This window comes from Myotis nattereri (assembly GCF_964212035.1).
Source record: "Myotis nattereri genome assembly, chromosome: 5".
Taxonomy (NCBI): domain Eukaryota; kingdom Metazoa; phylum Chordata; class Mammalia; order Chiroptera; family Vespertilionidae; genus Myotis; species Myotis nattereri.
In genome coordinates this window covers 94682846-94700010 of record NC_138080.1, presented here as the reverse complement: position 1 = coordinate 94700010, position 17165 = coordinate 94682846, and the positions used below count along the sequence as shown (strand labels likewise).

Below are 17165 nucleotides of genomic sequence, written 5' to 3'. Positions count from 1 at the left end.
AGAAAGCCCGGTCTGCCCAGAGTGGTCTGACCTTGAGTCAAAGCCAGCAGAACCAGGAGGGAATAGTCCTCAGTGTAGAGAAGGGCCTTGCTGGGCCTTTTTAACTTGTTAGGGGTCCCACATCCCTTTAAGCATCTGACAAAAATTGGTAAAGCTTGCCCCAGAAAGATGCACACACCTACCTACACATACCGCTTGGGGAACCAGGTTAGTAACTCTTGGCTTTTGGCCAAAGGAAAAAGAAATCCTAAGTTTCTGAGTGTACGTTTTTATTGGGGCAGCACTTCATAAAGAATAGCGCACAGATGTTAAAGTGATGTGTGAAATCAATGTATTGTTACATATGTAGGCACCCTTGTAGCTGCCGTCCTGAGAACATAGAGTATCTCCATGACCCAAGGAAATGTTGGCGTTTTTGAGGCCTTCATAACACCTCCTCCTAACCAAGATAGAGATCATTGCCCTCAATGGTGCCACCAGGCCACACACTCAAGATGGTTATACTTACTATCTCTCTCACCACCGGGGGCCTTGGAAGCCCAATGGTACCATGTTAATCCTCACAATGATGCTGATGACAGGAGGCACCAAGACACTCAAGATGTGGGCACCGAACTAGACCGAAGTTCCTCCTCTGGATCTCATCGCCTTCTCTGAGTTGGTCTTATTCAGAAGAACACCTGCCAGTCATTGAGTGTGAAGCCTTGTGCTAGACTCAACATATCTAACTTCAGTCCTCACATCAACCCTATGTACTAAGTGGTATTATCACCAGTTCACACTGAGGTTTTGCTGAGGTTAAGAGTCTTGCCCAAGACCACAAAGCTGGTCTTGGTGGTAGCACTTGGATGCAAGCCCAGGTCTGTGTGAACCTCCACATTTGCATACTAACCACTCTTTCCTTAGCTCCTTCAGCCGGAGGGGCCTGGGGAGCAGGAGAGGGATGGGGACTGAAGTTACAGGAAGAGGAGACTGGTCCTCATGCATCCTGATTCTAGCTTCCTAAAGATGGCCTCAGATTATTGGTCAAAGTGCTGAATTTCAGCTGGAACATATGGTTTTTGAATTGTAAAAGTCATACATACTTTCAGCAAAAATAAATGAATAAATAAATACATTGCTGTTCAGAAGAGCATATAATGAAGGATAAAAATCCCCTGGCTGCCACCAAGAGGCAGTCACCACACTAACAGATTGTTTGGCAGCCGTCCAGAAATCACACACACTCACACATAGCCACAAAGGTGCATATTCTTTTAAAAAATGGGATCACATTATACAGATTGTATTTCATTCTTCTCTTTTCACTTTACAGTGCTTCTTGCAGACTTTTTCATATTAGGATGTATACATGTACTTCATTATACTTAGAACACTGCACTTTTTAGAATATTCTAGCGTATGAACATTCCACAAATTATTTAACCACATTTCTACTGATTACCTCAGGCTTCAGTATTATAAACTCTGCTGTAAGAGACATTCCTGAACATACACCTTAATGCATGTGTAGAGTTATACGTGTGGGAGAGATCCTGGAAGTGAACTTGCTGGATCAAAGGGTATCATTATTTAAAATGTTGATTCCTCCCAGAGGGTTGTGGGAGGCTGAATATTAGCCCCCACGCTGCAAAACAAAACAAAACAAAAACACATTCTGATCCCCGGAACCTGCGAATATGTTACCTGACATTGTAAAATATGGGACTTGGTAGATGTGATTAAATTAAGAATTTGTGATGGGGGATTATCCTGGGATATCTGGGTGGGCCTGCAAGGGTCCTTACAAGAGGGTGCAGGAGGGTCAGAGTCAGAGGAGGCCCCATGAGGAGGGAAGCAGAGATGGAGGAGTGGCAGCCTAGGCTGTAAGAGGTGGGGGCAGAGTGTCCCCTGGAGCCTCCAGAAGGAAGCAGGGCTGCATTTGGTCTTCTTGTGCCCATGACTGTAAGATAATAAACGTGTGTTGCCTTAAGCCACTCAATTGGTGGTAATTTGTACGAGCAGCTGTAGGAGGCAAACATGCTCTCATTTGTACCCAGAGTGAGAGGGCGCTTGATCCCCCAAATCATTCCAAACAGTGGAAATATAGTCTAAAGTTCACCAGGTCAGGGTAGAAGTTGTGAATCTGTTTGGATTTCTTCGAGAACCTGAGGCTATCTATGAGCCACTCTCTCTAAAGAAGAAAAAAAAATGCACATCTATATGCACACCTACTATTTCAGAGAGACCGCAGGCCCTGGAGCTTGTCCCTGGACCTTGTGAGGTCTTGAGCCTTTTAAGACTTCAGTTTCCCTTCTCTTCCCAGGCGCCCCGAGGCTGGCCAAGATTCACAGTCGTGGTCGGGGCAGGAAGTGTCCTTGGAGGTCATCTGGGTACCACACTCACTAGGCAGGCTTGCTCTTTGTAGGCTCTCTGTCTGTCTGCAGGGAGGAGGAGGGCTGGGGAAGCATTCCTGGGCCTGGCCAGTTTTCTTAACCAACCATTGGCCTTCCCCAGGCCCTGCCCTCTCCCCTCTGACCTCCTGGCTGCCTGGGTTCTTGACAGTCCCTTCCACTGGTTCCTTCTTCTTCAGGCTTTTTCGGTTCTTGAATCTGTTGGAAAATAGCTGTGGACTGAATGGGGAGTGGGGGTGAGATCTCCATGGGGAGCCCTAAGTGGAACCCCAGGTTGGAGAGAAGGAGGGGCATGTGACTGCAGAGGAAAACCTGAGTGGCTGTGGCTGGCGGAGCCCTCCTTCCTGACCCAGTCCTGGCTGTTGAGCACCAACAGTGTGCCAGGTGCCGTGCTAAGGTGGTCCGTGCATGCTATCCTTAGATCCTTACAGAAACCCGAGAAATAGGTGAAACCACTGTTAACTCTTCTTATCAATACGGATCCCGATGTTCAGAGAGATTGAGAACTTGCTAGTTCCTGGCAGAGCTGGGTTTTCAACAACCAGCTTTTACCCAGTTACTAGCTTTTGCCCCCACTCTTGGCCGAGGAAGGTCCCAAGAGAAAGAAAATGACCAACACCAGGTGGTCCCAGCAGGCTCTGCCTCCACGCTGTTCCCCAAACCTCATGCCCATCCCTTCCTCTTTCTTTCTTGTCTTTGTCCCTGTCCCTTCTGCACAATCCCACCTCCTTACCACCCAGTACAGTACAACCATCGCGCTTATAGTCGACACCACACAGCTAGGCTTTTGTTCTCCTCTCTCTTATGATGGCTGCTGATTTAAGGCACGCTAACCTGTTAACACCATTACAAGCTTTTTGGAGGGGGCAGGGGGTTGGGTTCATTCAGCATAGTTGGAGCACTTCTGACATGTCATACCCTGTGACAGTCACAGGCGCCATGATGGCGAGCAAGACAGATGCAATCCCTATATCCACGGCCTGTGTCCAGTAACTGGCCACACAACCTTGAATTATAATTTTGATAAACAGCAGCAAGAAGGTCAAGTACAGAATGAGTGGAGAGTATTTAATGGAGCAACTGCGACCTCGGCTTCAGGAGGAGGGGTGTTTTAGTGAGACCTGAAGGGCGATGGAAGGCTCAGTCTGTGAAGATGGGGAGGAGATGTGAGATGGGGGAGCATTCCCCGAAGGCAGGGGTAGGGGTGAGTGTCTGTGTGAGCAACGGGGACCCTGGGACCTCAGGATGAGCTGAAAAAGGCAAGTGGTGTGGTTGTTCAATCTGTATTGTTTTCTTTTTCTTTTAAATTAAATTTATTGTGGTGGCATTGGTTAATAGGATCAGAAAGGTTTCAGGTATAGATTTCTATGATACAAGATCTGTATATTGCACTGTATGCTTGGGTCCTCAAGTGTAAAATGGGTATACTGATGATGGGAGAAGTGGATTAGATGAGAATAAGTTGTACCCGTGGATGGGCTGACCCCAGACTGTCCCCAGGCTGTCCGGCAAGAGTCAGCCCCTTGCCCACTGTAACCACCAGAGTCCAGGGAGCCTTCTCCAGCTCAAGGCTGGGCTCCTTGCCAGAAAGTGTTTAGCCCCAACCAGGGGTTCGCTGATTTCCCCTTTTCCTGTTGGTCTGAAACTCCAGAAGGCAGAAATCCCTGGGTTTTATTCTGACTAATGAGGGTGGAGCTTAGGGGCCACATATTTTTAGCTCCGATAGCATCTCACGGCATATTTTCCCAGGGAAACCCTGCGCCTTCCCCATTCTGCCGGAAGCTCTGGGCCAGCCAGACGGTGCAGCATCTGGGGATGGCTGGGAACAGGCTGAGAAGGGGGCGCAGACGGAGGAAATCAGAGTAAATCAAACCAGATGGGGAAGGGGAGACTGGCTTTGGGGGCGGGTTAATCTCCTCCTCACCCAAATGCGTCTTTGTTTCTTTCCCACCTTGGGCTTTACTCTCTTTAGGGGAACTGACGCAGGATCACAGCCAGGCCCCTCCCACCGTCTGCAGGGTCTGGGGCAAAAGTACCACATACCACATGTCTCTAAATAATCAAAAGTTCTAAATCACGCGGTTACGCTGTTGTAAAATACGCTCTGTCTTCCTGATGACAAAATATACATTTATAACACAAAATAAAGTCTATGTGATGTCAAGGGTTTTGTATGACTGCAAGTTGGCCAAAATACCAAAGATGACTGCATTTAATTATCACTGCATATTTCTGGGTGTTCTGTTGTTGAGCCAGCCACGTTTGAATGGATAAAATAAAGACATCTGTAATTCATAAATTAGTATGTATTTATTCTATAAATTTAATTTTTCTTGCTTTTGGTTTAGCAACATTATTCTGTTCTTATAGTCAAGATTCCCTTTACCCCAGTTTTATTGAGATATAAGTGAAAAATAAAAATTGTATGTATTTAAGGTGTTCTATGTAATGTTTCGATATACTAGTACATTTTGAAATGATCACTACCACCAAGTTAATTAACTCATCCATCACCCCACATTTACCTTTTTTCTTTTTTTGGTGTAGGAGAACACTTACGATCTCCTTGGTGGAGGAGGGTGGCGGGGGGTGGGGTGGTGGGAAGGTTGGGTAAGAGAGCAACCAAAGGACTTGTATGCATGCATATAAGCATAATCAATGGACACAGTGGGGGGGGGGTGAGGGCAGGTGCTGGGGGGTGGGAGCAGCAGGGGAGAGGTTAATGGGGGGGGGGGAATGAGACATATGTAATACTTCAACAATGAAGAATTTTTTAAAAATCTCCTTGGCTTACAGGTGTCCGTCTTCTCCCTCTGTCTTCACCTAGTAACTGTGTGGAAATGAACACAGTGCAGCCTGTCAAAGTGGGCTATGGCACAGAGTGACTGTGCTGGGGTCACAGGAATGATGAATGGGACCTAGCACAGTGCCCACACTTATCAGGCCTCATTCATACTAATTCCCATTCTTCCTCTTAAAACTAGGGGTCTAGGGTGCCAGCTACACTCAGTGAGACTATGCGTTCCCTAAGGGCAGGACATATCTCCTATATCTTGTCCTGTACAAGTCAACTTGTAAAGAGGTAATTTCCTCAGTGAAAAAGCAAAGCAAGCCATTAGTTTAGGGCACGCTGACCTGCTGGCTCTATCTTCTCCCACTCCATTCAGGTTTTGTTTTTTTTAAAAATATATTTTTATTGATTTCAGAGAGGAAGGGAGAGGGAGAGATAAGAAACATCAATGAGGAGAGAGAATCATCAGTTGGATGCCTCCTGCATGCCCCCTACCGGGGATCCAGGCTGTAACCCAGGCATGTGCCCTGACTGGGAATCGAACCGTGACTTCCTGGTTCATAGGTCGATGCTCAACCACTGAGCTACACCGGCCAGGCTGGGTTATTTTCTTAGTCATCAGTTTTAATGTGGCCTTCCAAAGGCGACGAGGACTGGAAAATGACCCAGAATCATGACCAAGATGCTGGTTTCACCAGTTTTGAAGCAATTTTAATGAAGATGGAAATGTTTATCAACTCAACACAGGTACTCCAAGATACAAAGCAAAATATCATCTTCAGCTGCATAGCAAATATGATTTAAGAATTTAACATTATTTGATCACAAGGGTAGATAGAAGTCACCATAAATAAATGTAAATTCATTGTACAAAAATCCCCAACATCTCTTAATACAAATATGGTACATTTGACAGTTTCTGAAACAGATGTGTGTTTTTAATTTTTTAAAACCTATGTTTTGTTTTTTATTACTTGATTCTTAAGACACACACACACACACACACACACACACACACCACAGAAGGGGGGTGGGTATAACATCAAGGCGTAAAGAATTTTAAACCTCTTCAATGCTCATAAATAAATGCTGCTGGCAAGCTGGGGAAATGAGAGGACTCTCCCGAAGGTGAAGACCTCATTTTACTGGGATAGAATCTCCTGAGGATAATGGGTCAAATTCAGATTTATGAATGCAGGGCCAGGAGGGTGGGTAGTTGAACTTGCAATCTCATCAAATGGATGATCCAAATCTCCACAAAAGCAACAGTCAAGGATCTGGAAAGACCTTTAGGACTTAAGAACTGGTCATCTGACTGCAACAGTGACTGTTCGCAGACAGGACTGAAGTTTCAGAAGGCTCTGAAACTTAAGAGATTTGCTGCGGGTTTTGAAGGCATGTTCTGTGTCTTTCAACCATGGGGTATAATCTTTCCCTCTTGCATTTGGGACACATCTCTGGTCATCAGGAGGAAGAATTGAAATATCGGAAAAGGAAGTTGCACCTCCAGACAAGATCTGCCAGCTTCCACTTTGAACCACTCTCCTCCCCTACAAATATTTACTTTCATGGCTCAGAGGAAGCTCCATGGAAAGGCTAGCAGGGGAGAGCACTTCTACAGCAGTGGTCCTCGGACTTCCCTGTGCAACAGAACTCAGATCTCTCCAACTTACTCCCAGGGATGCAAAATTAGTGGGTTTGAGGTGGAGCCCAGGAATCGGCATTAAACGTGGTAATCTCAGGAGGCCGTGGTAGGAGGCCTTTGGACCACACCTGGTGAGCCCCAGCTCCCTCCTCCCTGGTGAGTATCGGCGTATCACACAAGCCTCTTGCTCTGGACTCGTGCTTGCTCTTCCCATGGGGTTAAAATGAGCCACCTGATTAATGTTAACCATTTCCATCCATCCACCCTGAGGGAGGGGATCATTATTGTTCTATTTTTTTCTCTTTTCTTTTCCTCCTGGGTCGGGGTGGAGGTGGGCGATATCAAATACTTCACTTTATATTTTCTTACAAGCCCAGGAGCACAGGCCCCCTTTGGAGATGGTGCGCTCTGTAATGAGACATTCACTTCCAAAGGCTTCCATCTTCCCACTCCCCCCATGCCTGGAGGGAGATCTGCTAGGGATTTTGGATCAGTCTGCGAAATTTGAAGTAGTTATGCCCCTGTGGGATACCCCCATCCCTCAAAACCTAAGTTAAGGAACATTAAGGAAGGTGAGAGCAAAAGATAAAATGTCTCAAGAATCCATTTCTAGGACAATGAAGTCCTGATTCACTAAAACAACTCCTTTTTGTGGGTGGATCTTGGTAGTAAAAGCTCATTGACAAATTTTATTTGAATTCCTCACCTCCTTGACCCCCAATATGTTTCTGGCTCCTATTAAAATAACCCCTTAATATTTTCTTGATGACAATCTGAAAGAACTGGCCCCTAATTTGCTCGCTGACTTGTTCCATGCTGCAGTCCCAGTGTCCATTGCCCTGTGTGGCTTAGGGATCATTAAGTATTTCCTTAATGAAGAAAGGAACCATCTCACCGTCAAGCTGATGAAATGTTCCAGTAGCTTTCTGTCTCGGGCTATGGAATCATACATGCCTCTTCCACACACTGGGCCGGACCACCTTCCTACCTAGTTCCGCTCAGTGGGATACAGCTGAGAACGCATGTCTGGGTTCTAGGAGAGCCTCGGGAGGAGAGTTAGGATGTGGCTTGGAGTCCACGGAAGGTCAGAGCCAACACCACCTACCATGGTGCTGACACCTTGTCCTCTTTCTCCAGGGCTCTCAGCGCCTGGCCCAGAGTACTCTGGCGGTAGAATCCCTGGTGTCCAGAGCAGGAGGAGGTGCCACCTGGAAAAACTGGGGGAGGGAGCCAGGGGACGTGAAGAAGCCAGTAGAGGAGGCATGACCATCCGGTTAGGCTGATTTCTAGGGCCATGGCCACACTCTTTTCTCCATTTCAGAGACTTCAGCTTTGAGGCTACACGTGGGCCCCGGGTAGGAGGTCACCATCTGGGAGGAAGTCTTGGGAAGCAACCACAGATGTGGGGTGGAGCTGTGAGATGGAGGAAGGGTGAAACTAGGGCTCTTAACACAGCTGAGGAAAGAAAGGAGAAAACAAAAGCACATATGCCCTGGTTTTTTGTTTTGTGTTGTTTTCATTTATGCTAGGGCAAAACCACCATGGAGATGTCAGGGGAGAGCATGCACAGGCCGCTTGGGAGTGTAGATGTGTTTGGGGACGTTCCTATTGGCTTCCAGGTCCATCCCACACGCTGTCCAGTCGGACCCCATTGCAGGGCTGGCCATGGCTTTCTCTCTCCTGCTGCGTGGTCTCCTCCAGGTTGAGGGTTTGCAGGACCTTCCGCCTAGCAGGTGGTGGCCAGGGACTGGTGGATGGGTGGCTGGAAGCAGCGCACGTGCTCCACGGTGGAACTGTCTGTCTCCACGGACTTCATGTACTTGTTCAGGATGGCAAAAACCTCATTGTTCAAGATCTGGTACTTCCTGATCCTGTCTGCCATTTTTTTCAGCGGCTGCAAAGGACACGGCCATTCAGGTTAGGGGTGGGAGGAGGAGATAGAGAAATAAAGGGTGAGCAAGAGAAAAATTCAGCGAGGTTGGGGTCTAGGGTCCTGATGCCTCAATGATCCCATCACTCTCTTGCTTAAAGGTTTCTATGGGTTCCCAGAGCTTGATAATCAAATGTTAACTTGGCCATAAAACACCTTGTGAGTTTCAAAGCTTACTACAAAGCAGAGTGACACTGGCATGAAGGTAGACATAGAGATCAATGGAATGGGTAGCCCAGAAATAAATTCTTCCATATATGGTCAAATGATTTCTGACAAGGGTGTTAAGATCATTCAATGGGGGATGGGTAGTCTTTTCAACAAATGGTGCTGGGAAAACTGGATATCCACATGCAAAAGAATGAAATTAGATCCTTGCCTTATACCATATATAAATAATTAGCTCAAAATGGGTCGAAGGCCTACATAAGAGCTAAAACTCAAAAACTCTTAGAAGATAAGGTAGAGAAAAAAATTCGTGACATTGAATTTGGCAATGATTTCTTAGATGTGACACCAAAAGCACAGGTAATAAAAGAAAAAAATAAATTGGACTACATTAAAAAGCTTGTCTGAATCAAAGGACATTACCAGCTGTGTGAGAAGGCAATCCATGGAATGGGAGAAAATACTTGTAAATCACATACCTGATAAAGGATTACTATCCAGAATGTATAAAGAACTCTTACAACTCAATAACAACAACAACAACAAAACAAGTAAAAACAAAAGACTAGAATGGACTCTCGGAAGAAGATAAACAAATAGCCAATATGCTCACATCACTAATCATTAAGAAAATGAGAGTCAAATCACAATGGGATGCCTCTTCACACTCATTAGAATGGCTATTACCAAAAAGTCCAGAAAATAACAAATGCTGGGGAGAATGCGAAGAAATTGGAACCCTTGTGCCTTACTGGGAATGTAAAAGGGTGCAGATCTATGGAGAACAGCATGGTGGTTCTTTAAAAATTCAAAATACAAGTCCCATATGACCCAGCAATTCCACCTTTGGTATATATTCCAAATAAATGAGAGCAGGAACCTGAACAGTTATTTGTACACTCATGATCACAATAGCATTTTCTACAACAGCCAAAAGGTGGAAGCAATTCAAACGTTTACCAACAGATGAACTGATAAACAAAATGTGGTGTATTCAGCCTTAAAAAGGAAGGAAATTCTGAAACGTGCTACAATCTGCTGAACCTTAAATACATAACGCTAAGTGAGGATCCCACCATATGAATTCCCTGCAGTAGTTACATTCACAGAAGCAGAAAGTGGAAGGGTGGTTGCCAGTGGCTGGGCGGTGGGGGTGGGAGGGGCGGCGCGGGGGCAGCAGGAGATGAAGAGTTAGTGTTTCGTGGGCAGAGTTTCAGGGAGATTAATACGTTCTGGGGATAGTGGTGATGGCTGACAACAATGTGAGCGTACTGAGTGTACTTAATACACGAAACGTAAAAATAGTGAAACTCTCCCCTTAACATGGTTAAAATGGTAAATTTTATGTTCTATATATTCTCCCATAATGAAAAACCAAAACAAAAACCAACCCTTTGAGGTGGCCCCTGCCTCTCTCCCTTCAGCTGGTCCTGAATACCCATCCTTGCCAGCCACACATCCTCATGTCTGTGTCTTTGCTGTAGCTATCCCTCTGTTTGGAACATTCTGGACCCCATTTTCTGCCTGGCTATTTGCTGCTGATCATCCTGAACTTGGTCTGAGCATCACCTCCCTGGCAAGTCTCCTCTGCCTGCCCCCTCCCTCCTCGGCCTGGTTTAGACAGCCCTCCTGGAGGCTCCCCCAACAGCACTGCATACCCGAGGCCTGCACAACTCCCACGTTCAGTGAAAGTTTGTGCAGACGAGGAACTGGCATCGGCCGAGCCTGGCTGGCACAGGGAAGGTGTATTTCAGGTCTGGAGCCCAGCCCGGCCCTGCCCTGCAGGGTGACCTGATTCATCCCAGCGGGTTATGAGCAAATGATTCATGGCTTCCTATGAGGAGATCCCCTCCACTGAGTGTCTCTGTACTCCCTGCAGTGTGGGGAGTTGGCTCCCTAATCAGCTCACCCTCCTTTTTAGAGAAAAGCCTGCTTGTCAGGCCTGGCCCCATCTCCCGGGCCCCAGCTGCTTACCACATTCTTAATGATTTCATCCTTCCCGTCCTGCCTCTGCACTTTCAGCAGGTGGTAGCAGAAGTCGAACAGGTCGAAGCGACGCTGCTGGCCCAGCAGGACGATGATGGAGCAGCCGGCCCAGTTCAAGCCATCACCAAAACATTGCCTGGAAGCAGGAGAGGAAGCAGCTGGAGTGAGAGGCAGGGAGGGGTGGGAAGGGGCCTCGTCTTAGACCAGGAGCAATGCTAGTGAGCAGCTGGTCTCTGGGACAATACCTTAATCTGTGAAATGGGTACAAGAGAAGCTATAGATTCGCTTGTTCCAGGGACTGTGGTTATATTATAAGCCCTTCTAACCACAAAGAGGTGTCAGTCTGTTGTCCCACTAATAGAAGAAAAATCGCCTTTGAAGAAGACAAATTTGCAAGGAAAAAACCAACCAGCCCATGAGATTTATATGGCTGCTATTTCCAGCAAGTCAAAGAAGAGTCTGTTTGGGCCCCATAAAGGAGCCCGGGAGCACCTGTGAGGGGAAGAGCCCTTTCAGAGAGAGACCAACTGGCCAGTGCAGGACAGGAGGACAGGGACGGGGCACGGGGGCCCATGAGCAGATGCTGCCGGTGTGTGGGGTAGGGGCTGCAAGTCCTCATGAGTCTGGTACAGCTCCGCCTGCACGCTCCAAGTCTCAACAGGAACTCGGGCAACCTGGGAGGCCGAGGGGTCATCTCTCTGCTCTTTCTTGTCCTCAGCCGCAACCCAACCTGGGCAGGTTTCCCCCTCCCGCCCATTCAATCAGCCCAGCTTCCAGTCTCAGAAAGACAAGGCCCTCATACAAGGTCCGCAGTCCCCAATGTGCACGCTCACATGCACACGCTCATCTCTGCCTCCGGCCACGTGTTGCCTTTCCATGAATGTGCCCTTCTCCCCCCTAAGATATAAATCCCAGTGATGTCCAAGGCTCAGTTCTAGTCCATCAGTTAAATTTTATTTTATTATTTTTTTAAAAATATGTTTTATTGATTTTTTTACAGAGAGGAAGGCACAGGGGTAGAGAGTTAGAAACATCGATGAGAGAGAAACATCGATCAGCTGCCTCCTGCACACTCCCCACTGGGTATGTGCCCGCAACCAAGGTACATGCCCTTGACAGGAATCGAACCCGGGACCCTTGAGTCCACAGGCCGATGATCTATCCACTGAGCCAAACTGGTCAGGGCCATCAGGTAATTTTAATAAACTACTTCTCTCCCTTTTCACATCTGTCATCCTTCCTGCCCTTGCTGTCTCATTCAATGTGCCTTATGTCTCTCCATTGACCCCCTAACCCCCACAAGGCTGGGAACTAATTTTGCTCAGCACTGGTATAGGTCCAGCACCTCACAAAGCGACCGGCACATAGTATGTGCTCAATAAATAGTCACTGGACAGCCCTGCCCCTGCCCACCACGTTTCTGGCTGGGCTCTGGCAGCTGATGCCGCTTGGGGGGACCAGCTAAGTGGAGGTGACCCGCCTTCCCTAGGGGGTACTCACTCGGCTGTGAACTCGTTGGTCCCCACGGGGATGCAGTAGACGAACTGCATGGCACTCCATAGCCGGTGGAACTCCACACACTCGTCCACGTGCATGACACCGTTGGTGGGCGGCGGGCCCCGCCAGATGGGGTCCTGCAGGTAGCTCCGAATGCGGGTCAGGATGACCTCGAACATGGACAGGCCGCAGCACAGCCGCTCCTTGGTCAGCAGGTCACCCTCCCGAGCGATGGCAATTTGCTGGGGACAGAAGCGTATATATAAACCTTCTATCGACATCTCAGAGACTCCCAAATGCTGGAGCTGGTTATACCTGCAATTCATTCACCAGAACTGACGTCTTGCCCATAGCAGGGCATTAACTTTGTAAACCTGAGCGCAGCGGCAGGGAAGTCTGGTAGTAAGTAAAGTCCAGGAGCCATGGACAGAGGAACAGTTTTAAAGAATTTTGATACACCCATGTAATGAGTGAAATGCTAGGTAGACAGTGAAAAGACTGAGGCAATCCTACTAACGGTATGATTGCTACTACGGTGCCACTGACTTCTAGCTCATACTCACTGAGTGTGTAACATAGCAGGCCCTGTTCTAAGCACTTGATAAGTATTGACTTCATTTATTCCTTACACCAACCCTGTGCAGTTTGTGCCATTATTATTCCCATTTTACAGATGAAGAAACTGCGGTTCGGGGAGGCAGCCGGTGAGTGATACAGTGAGGCTCTGAATCCTGGTAGGTCTGTGGGTTAAATTGTTAAGCGAATAGAGCAAGTTGTAGGAAAGGACATATACTATAATCCTATTAAAAGACATCAATAACACACAAGCCCACAGACACACACACAACTCTGTGTCGGGTGTGTGGAAAACATTTTAGAAGGTTAGAAGGATTAGCATCAGTTGTGAGAACAGATGGGCTTGACGAAGTGGGTGAGAGTTTCCCTTTTTACTTTAAATACTTCTGTACAGTTGGATGTGTTACAATGAGCGTATGTTACTCTTAAAATTTGCCACTGAATTCCCAGAATTAATTCCTCTAGCTAGAAGTCCTCTGACCACTGTAAATGATCTGTATTAATAACGTAAACTGGCTCTCCCCTGGCGTCTGCTTATTGAATCTCTGGCCATTGGCTGGCTAGACCAGCAGCACATCAAGACTCATTGCTGTTTGAGTGCCAAGTAAAAATAGCGGTACAGGTCTCAAAAGCCATGTGCAAAGTACGAGAGATGTTAACATCTAAGGTCAAAGTATGGTCTCCAAATCTAGGGACAAAGCTAACGAGGGTGGCTTCTAAGACCAAAAGATCCACAGGGTACCTGTGGGATGGGCTCCCCAGGCGGTGGTCTCCCCAGAGAGCTCATTTTACAGGGAGCCTGGTGGGGAGGGGTCTGCCCGATTTCTTGATGCAAGCTCTCACCCTGGAGCCCCCAGGAAGAGGACAACCCCTCAATTAATCTGTGGAGGGAAATAAATCAGGAAACACCACTGTGCGAGCCTGTTAGGATATTGTGGGCCAGGAGTGCAGTTGTCATGACAACAACATGCTGAAATTAGTCTCCAAATAAACCGTAAATTGGGGAAGAAGAGTTTCACAACATTTGTTCCAAACAGGAAGGAGAGGGAGCCCTGATTCAAGGGGACTCGTCTTGATTCTGTGGACAGAGAAGGTAGCTACTGAGCAGGGAAGGGAGCACTCAAGTTGCCACGGTGAACTAGGAATCGCTCTTACAGAATCCTGGGCCTGGGGCTTGATTCGTTCTCACAGGCAACTCTCTGCCAGGCTGGCATTTGGTTCTTCCCTTCAGAAAGGGAGTGCCCAGGACAGTGAAGATGTTCATAAACAAATAAAGGATCTTGAGTCAGGAATATTCTCCTTCATAAGTTCATAAAGAGTTCTGAGTGACTAATCTCTTGTGCATTTAGTTAGTCTGAATCAATCCTCAAGGCTTGACAATTGTGGGGGGATTAAAAAATTAGCAAGGGGGTTTATAAGTCTGCAGAAAGACTATGAATTCTGGTGACCACCCCACCCCCACCTACTTACAGTCAACCATAGGGGCCTTGACTGAAATGGTTAGGGGCTTTATTCCTTTCCTTAAAAAAGTGGTTAGCCTTACAGTTTTCCTGTGAACTATAAGTACACGGATGGTCACTGGGTAAAATCTAGAAAAAAAAATTAAAACGTAAGAAAATAAAAATTTCCCATAGACCCCATTACCCAGAGATGAGGTTTCTTAAAATACCGATGCATCATTTGTTTGTGTTCATGTATGTGTGTATAGACATCTATATTTTAACAAAATTTGGGTCATCTTATCTGTATTGCTTTTTTGTTTCTCTAAAAAAACCATTTCCTTCCATATTTTCACATGAATTTTTAATGGCTACACAAACTGGCCACTGACACACCATCCTTTATTTAGTCCTCTCCTCTTGTGGGTTATTTTAAATTGTTTACAAATCTTTACCATCACAGACAGTCCCTACACAACCAGCCTTACACAGAACACTTGCTGAGGTTACCTCTAGCTATTGCCTTAGGATAAAACCCTAGAAAGAGAACTGCTCCATCAAAGAGTACACTGTAGAGTTTAAAGGCGTTTGCCACATGGCGACAGGCCCCTGCATGCCGTCTGTGTGAAGCCTGTTCCTGACCCTGCCTGGTGCTCCGCTGTCCAGAGAAGCCGTCCACCAGCCCGACAGATGAACAGGGGTCGTTCCCTGTGATGTTTAATGACTTTTCCCTGACTACTGGGACGGCTGGGCACTTTCTCGGATGTTTGTCGGCATTTATATTTTTATGTTGTCAGTGTTCTTTCATGTGCGTTCTTCGTTTGGTATGCTGTCATTTTTTTCTCTGAAAAAGTATATTATAGACTATTTGCTGTAAATACCCCCAATTTGTGCTTGGTGATATATGATCGTAAATATATGAGCATAAATATATGTATGAGCACATATATATATAGTTTAACATAAATTTTATCCATTTCTATTCCACTCGAGGGAGGGGGTCCTCTCATTTTCTGCCATTCTTTTCTGAGTTAACAAGGGACTAGACGAAGCACCTGTGAAACCACATGGAAATGCATTTCCACATGGAGCACTCTGATTACAGCTAGTGACCTTTGGAGGAGAATGATATCCTCCTTTTAAAAAAAAAATATTTCTTATTGATTTCAGAGAGGAAGGGAGAGGGAGAGAGAGATAGAAACATCAATGATGAGAATCATTGATCAGCTGCCTACTGCATGCCCCCCACTGGGGACCAAGGCTGCAACCCAGGCACATGCCCTGATCGGGAATCGAACCGCCACTTCCTGGTTCATAGGTTGATGCTCAACCACTGAGTCAAGCTGGCAGGACTGATGCTCTTCTTCTTAAAAAAATAATTCATTGTGTTTTTAGAAGCCTTTTACTTATTTGTTCATCATAATGACCATGCAAGGCAAAACAAAACAGCTACTAGCCCATTTAATGGGAAAACCAAGGCTGAGATATTAAATGCCTAGTGTTATGTTATGTGACAACGCAGGGGTGAAGCTGGGACCAGGACCCCTGTCTTCTGACTCTCTGCCAGAGTGTTCCTTCCAGGATAGCACTGGGCAACAAGTCAGGTCACCTCAATGTGTCCCAGAAACCAACGCAAGTGATGCAATCATGTTAAAACTCCTGACTTTGAATATGTAGCAGAACGGCCGTCACCAACCTAGATACGGGTGGGGCAAAGGAGGTGTATAGTTGTGAGGAAGCGAAACACAGAGTTTATTCTTGTATTATTACTTATTCGTTATTGTATAATTTTCCATATGAACAACTATGAACCTCCTTTTGGCTCAACCTGTATTACATGAGCCCCCCAAACCCCAGTCAGCTCAGAAGTTAATATTTAGTTAACTCTTCTTGGGTCCACAGGATGAGCACAGTTTTGGACTCTTTCTTGAGGGCCGGCAGATTTATTAAACTGGCATTTCCTCTCCTGCAGACTGTCTAGGCTTTTGTTTATACAATACTCTGTGTTTGACAAATTGCGATTTATATCGGTCCCCAGGAAATGGTGTTGGCCAGAGCAGGGCAGGAATCCAGCGCTCTGAGTGGAAATGCATGCCACAGCCTGGTGCGAGGGCCGGATTCTTGTAGGATGACACCAGCCGAGGGGCAGGCACACTGCTATGGTGCCGGCCTGGGGGATTTCTCCCTAAAAGGAAATCGTTAGAGGTCTCCTCTGTTCAGCCCCCGAAGGCCGGGAAAGAAAGTGTGCGCCCTGCAGAGTGTCTGAACTCCCTGAGGGGTGACTCAAAGAGCCTGCCCACGGAACGGTTAGTCACGTTTTCCGGAGCAGGTGGGTGGCATGCAGAGGGTCTGGCGCATCAGGGTGACACCGGGGCGGATCGGCTCTGCAATTTGCCCCAAATGCTTGCTGTGCTTTTCAAGAGAAGAGAGACCCCAGAGTGTGAGTCTTCAGATACACACAGGACAGAGGACCACAGGAATGCAAGCCCAGGAGGGAGCTGAATCCTAAACCTCTGACAGTGAGCTTTGGCGACCAAAATGCACCATCTTGGCTTGGCTCCCTCTGGTGCCCTGTCTCTCTTCTTCCTGAATTCTGCCCTGGTCCAGCACATGGTTTTCTTGTCTCTCTTTCTCCCCATTTTCCTTCTGTCCTGACCCCCTGCACAGTCTGTGAGTTCTCTGAAGGCAGGGGTTCCTGTCTTACTGGTCTTCACATTCAAAGCCACTGGTAGGACTGGTT

General features: G+C 46.9%; 1 protein-coding gene across 1 annotated transcript in view; it reads right to left on the bottom strand.

Moving 5' to 3' along the window:
- Positions 1 to 5870: 5870 nt before the first annotated feature.
- CYFIP2 (cytoplasmic FMR1 interacting protein 2) overlaps positions 5871 to 17165 on the bottom strand; it is a 107047-nt gene continuing 95752 nt past the window's right edge. Inside the window, exons 30-32 of the mRNA XM_081092182.1 lie at positions 12414 to 12652; positions 10902 to 11049; positions 5871 to 8723 (exon numbers count right to left, since the gene is read on the bottom strand). Coding sequence (XP_080948308.1) covers positions 8556 to 8723; positions 10902 to 11049; positions 12414 to 12652 — 555 coding nt within the window. The 3' untranslated portion in view covers positions 5871 to 8555. The remainder of the gene's footprint in view (positions 8724 to 10901; positions 11050 to 12413; positions 12653 to 17165) is intronic.